The 3691-nt window shown below is 42.3% G+C and overlaps 2 protein-coding genes across 2 annotated transcripts; both read left to right on the top strand.

The window, feature by feature from the left end:
* Nucleotides 1-312: 312 nt before the first annotated feature.
* LOC149150749 (uncharacterized) lies at nt 313-1214 on the top strand. Its single transcript, XM_089442936.1, has 2 exons — nt 313-764; nt 851-1214. Exons 1-2 carry the CDS (start codon nt 313-315, stop codon nt 1212-1214), a joined length of 816 nt encoding a protein of 271 aa, XP_089299062.1.
* Nucleotides 1215-1597: 383 nt separating this feature from the next.
* On the top strand, nt 1598-2083 carry LOC149150748 (uncharacterized). Its single transcript, XM_089442935.1, has one exon. The coding sequence runs from the start codon at nt 1598-1600 to the stop codon at nt 2081-2083; it is 486 nt and encodes a 161-aa protein (XP_089299061.1).
* Nucleotides 2084-3691: the final 1608 nt, after the last annotated feature.

Here is a 3691-nt window from a genome sequence, read left to right as displayed (position 1 = left end):
TTTATTGTTTCATGTCTTTGATGATGGGTGATGTGTTCAGGTAAAATGTGAGATGTTTTAACTCTTTGTAACACAATTTTCTCAAGAAATCACTTTCTCATTATAATGGAAAATTGTATCTTAAAATAATTGATATTATTTATTATATTGATATTATTATTATGAAAATTTAGTATTGTTATTTTGATATTATTATTTAATAATAATATTAGGTAACATATATATATATATATATATATATATATATATATATATATATATATATATATATATACAGGTGGGCTCTCAGATCACCTACCTATTTATATGGAAATGGAAAGTGGAAGAGACAGACCGAAGGGACCTTTCAAATTCAGTTCAACCTGGCTTAAGGATGCATCATACATCAGCATGGTCACTGACTTCTGGAAAACAAACCCACCAGGGGTTAGAGGTTCAGCCACGGCTGGGTTTATCCGCAATCTAGCAGAGCTGAAAAATATGTCCAAAATCTGGGCCCATCAAAAAAGAATTCAGGATGATCAAGCGCTGAGACAGATTGAGATTGAACTGGAGGTTTTTGAAAATGAGCTGGGAGGTCTATATAGATCAGAGGAGCACAAGAACAACATCACATCCCTCTACTCAGCCCGTGGTAATATCCTCAAAGAAAGGGAAGACAAATGGAGATTGAGGAGCAGGGCCATCTGGATACAGGAGGGGGATGCTAATACAAAATTTTATCAAAAGTTTGCTAATGGGAGGAAAGCTATAAACACCATTTGGCAAATGTAGGATGATCAGGGAAGATCAGCAAACACTTTCCCTCAGCTCGCCTCACTTGCAACTCACACTTTAAAAATGCCTACAGTGACCCCAGGGAGACTAATTTAGCAGAAATTATCAGAGTTGCTCAGCTTTTCCCTAGATATGTGGAGCAAGAGGATGAGGAGGATTTGGTGCAAGAGGTCACTTTGGGGGAGCTGGAGGCCACTTTAAAATGGTTCAGCAAAGACAAAAGCCCAGGACCTGATGGTTGGTCCATTGAATTTTATTTGGAATTTTTTGAGTTGATTGGTCCAGATCTTCTTAGTGTTGTGGAGGAGTCAAGGGCTTCGGGACGCTTGGAAGCGGCCATTACCTCCACTTTCATTGCCCTAATTCCAAAGACAGATAATCTGTCACTTTTGATGAATTCCGTCCCATTTCACTTTGTAACTGTTTGTACAAGATAATAGCTAAAATTATAGCAAACAGATTGAAGCCAATCTTATCAAAGCACATCCTTCTTGAACAATTTGCATTCCTGAAGGACAGGAAAATCCATGAGGCGATTGGGACTGCACAGGAAGTATTACACTCTCTCCACTACAAAAAAGGCAAAGGTATGATAATGAAGGTGGATTTATCTAAAGCTTTTGACAGGGTGAATTGGTTATACCTGAGAATGCTTCTAACCCACCTTGGTTTCCCTTTCTCTTTCATTAAGTGGATTATGGGATGCATCACTAACATTCCTTTCAATGTACTGGTCAATGGGAGTGCAACCCCATTCTTCACCTCGGCTCGAGGTTTGCGTGAGGGGTGTCCTCTCTCACCACTGCTTTTTCTCCTGATCATGGAAGGGCTCGATCAGATAATTACGGAAGAACATAGGAGAGGAAGACTCATTGGTATTAAGATAACGGATGATTGCACGCTTACACACCTACTGTTTGTGGATGACGTGCTCGTATTTCTCAATGGAAGCGTTGGGGATTTGACATCGATCAGAGATATTTTTTCCTTATTTCAGAAGGCCACAGGGATGATCATTAATGATGGAAAATCTACTTTGACGGCCACAACCTGCTCACAGCATGAAATTCATTATGCTCTCCATAGATTCCACTTTACACAGATTGAACTGGAAGAGGGGCTGAAATATTTGGGTTACAAGTTAAAGCCAATAGGATACAAGATAGCGGATTGGACTTGGCTCATTGCAAAGCTCGAGAAAAGGCTCAGCATATGGTACTTAAGATTCTTATCTCGTGCAGGCCGATTGACACTCATCAAGAGTGTCTTGGAAGCGACCCCGGTGTATTGGATGTCTCTGGCCTAGATTCCTCGAGGCATTTTGTCGAGGATACAAAATCTCTGCTGCAGATTCTTATGGAGGGGTAATCAACCTGGAAGAATATATGCATGGGAAAAGTGGGATGCACTCACACTTCCAAAAAAATGGGGAGGCTGGGGACTCAAAAATCTTGATGATTTTTCCTCAGCTCTGGCAGCGAAGCTAGGATGGCAATTGGTAGCTTCGGATAGTTTGTGGACAAGGGTGGCCTACTCGAAATATATCACCCCTGCTCAAGTACTGGATTAGATCTGAAGACCGGTTAGACTCTATACTGGTATTTCTATAATATGGAAGGTTGTCCTGAAAGCTTTGGATCCCATCCGCTCTGGCATTACTTGGTGGATCCATTCGGGGAACAGAGTGCGCATTGGGATAGACCCATGGATTGGTTGTGGGAACATGCATAGATTACCTCCGGATCTCTTAGCGCACCTAAGGGAGAAAAATGTTACACACCTTTCTCATATTGCAGATGAGCTCAACTCCTCTTTCCTTCAACAGGCTTGGAAAATTGATCTTCATCTCAACATTCCTCCTCCTTGGCAGCAAATCTGGAGGGACTATACACAGGCCCTCCTGGAGGCTCATATCCAAATTACAGATGGTGATGACGAGATTATCTGGGCTCTGGCAAAATTAGGGAGATATACACCAAAGGAGGGTTACATTGTTCTGGCGGATTCGCGAAAGCCCCAGGTCCTTCATCAGTGGTGGAAACACCTCTGGAAGCTTAAGGCACCTCCTAGATCCAGAGTATTAATGTGGTGCATCCTAAGAAATAAAATCCCCACAGGGGATAACCTGATGAAGCGATCTTTCTATGGCCCTCACTGGTGTCATTTTTGCAACAAGGATGGTGAATCTGCTTCCCACATATTCTTGAACTGCCATGTTGTTCGCAATTTATGGAATCTTGTGACAGCAGTTGTACCCACAAATTGTAACTGGCAACCGGGCTCTCTGGTTGATGCCTGGAACCTTTGGTTTTCCTCTGTCATGCCCCACAAATTAAGAAACCTCCCCTTGTTGTTTTGTTGGGCTATCTGGATAGCTCGCAATCTTTTAATATTCCAAAATACCCCCCCTAGGTGGACTATCATTGCAGCCATGATCAAAGCGGATTATGACCTTATCCCTGATGACCCACCCCCGTAACACACGAATCATCTCTCAGGAACAGATTGACCCCAACAGACCCTGGGCATATTTTGATGGGGCTGCACAAGAAGACGGCTGTGGTGGGGGTGCTATCCTACACATATCTGAGAGGCACTCTTACAGCCTGTCTATGGGTTTAAGAAGGGGAACAAATAACTTCGCAGAACTTTCAGCAGCTTTTTATATCATTCGCTTTGCTTTGGAGAAGAACTGCCATGCATTACAACTGTTTGGTGACTCTAAGAGTCTTTGCGACTGGTTGAATAAAAGTTCTTCTTGCTAGTCTTTCTCATTGAGACACATACTTGATGAAGCTTTAAGATTGATATCCAATTTTGACTATTTTTCATGTAATCATATCTACATGGAGCGGAACTCAGAGGCTGACCGTCTTTCCAAAGAAGGCGCGATCCGGGAGCAGGGCATCTGGCT

This window comes from Pinus tabuliformis, chromosome 9 (genome assembly GCF_031772625.1).
Source record: "Pinus tabuliformis cultivar Carrire ecotype Pingquan chromosome 9, CPIR1, whole genome shotgun sequence".
In the NCBI taxonomy this organism is placed as follows: domain Eukaryota; kingdom Viridiplantae; phylum Streptophyta; class Pinopsida; order Pinales; family Pinaceae; genus Pinus; species Pinus tabuliformis.
The sequence above is the reverse complement of the archived record's forward strand: the minus strand, read 5'-3'. Positions and strand labels throughout refer to the sequence as shown.

Excerpts from the sequence above, each read along its gene's own strand:
- LOC149150749 (XM_089442936.1), top strand. The coding sequence starts at position 313 with ATGGAAAGTGGAAGAGACAGACCGAAGGGACCTTTCAAATTCAGTTCA. Across the intron at positions 765-850 it reads AAAGCTATAAACACCATTTG|TGACCCCAGGGAGACTAATT; the intron begins GCAAATGTAGGA and ends AAATGCCTACAG.
- LOC149150748 (XM_089442935.1), top strand. The coding sequence starts at position 1,598 with ATGGAAGGGCTCGATCAGATAATTACGGAAGAACATAGGAGAGGAAGA.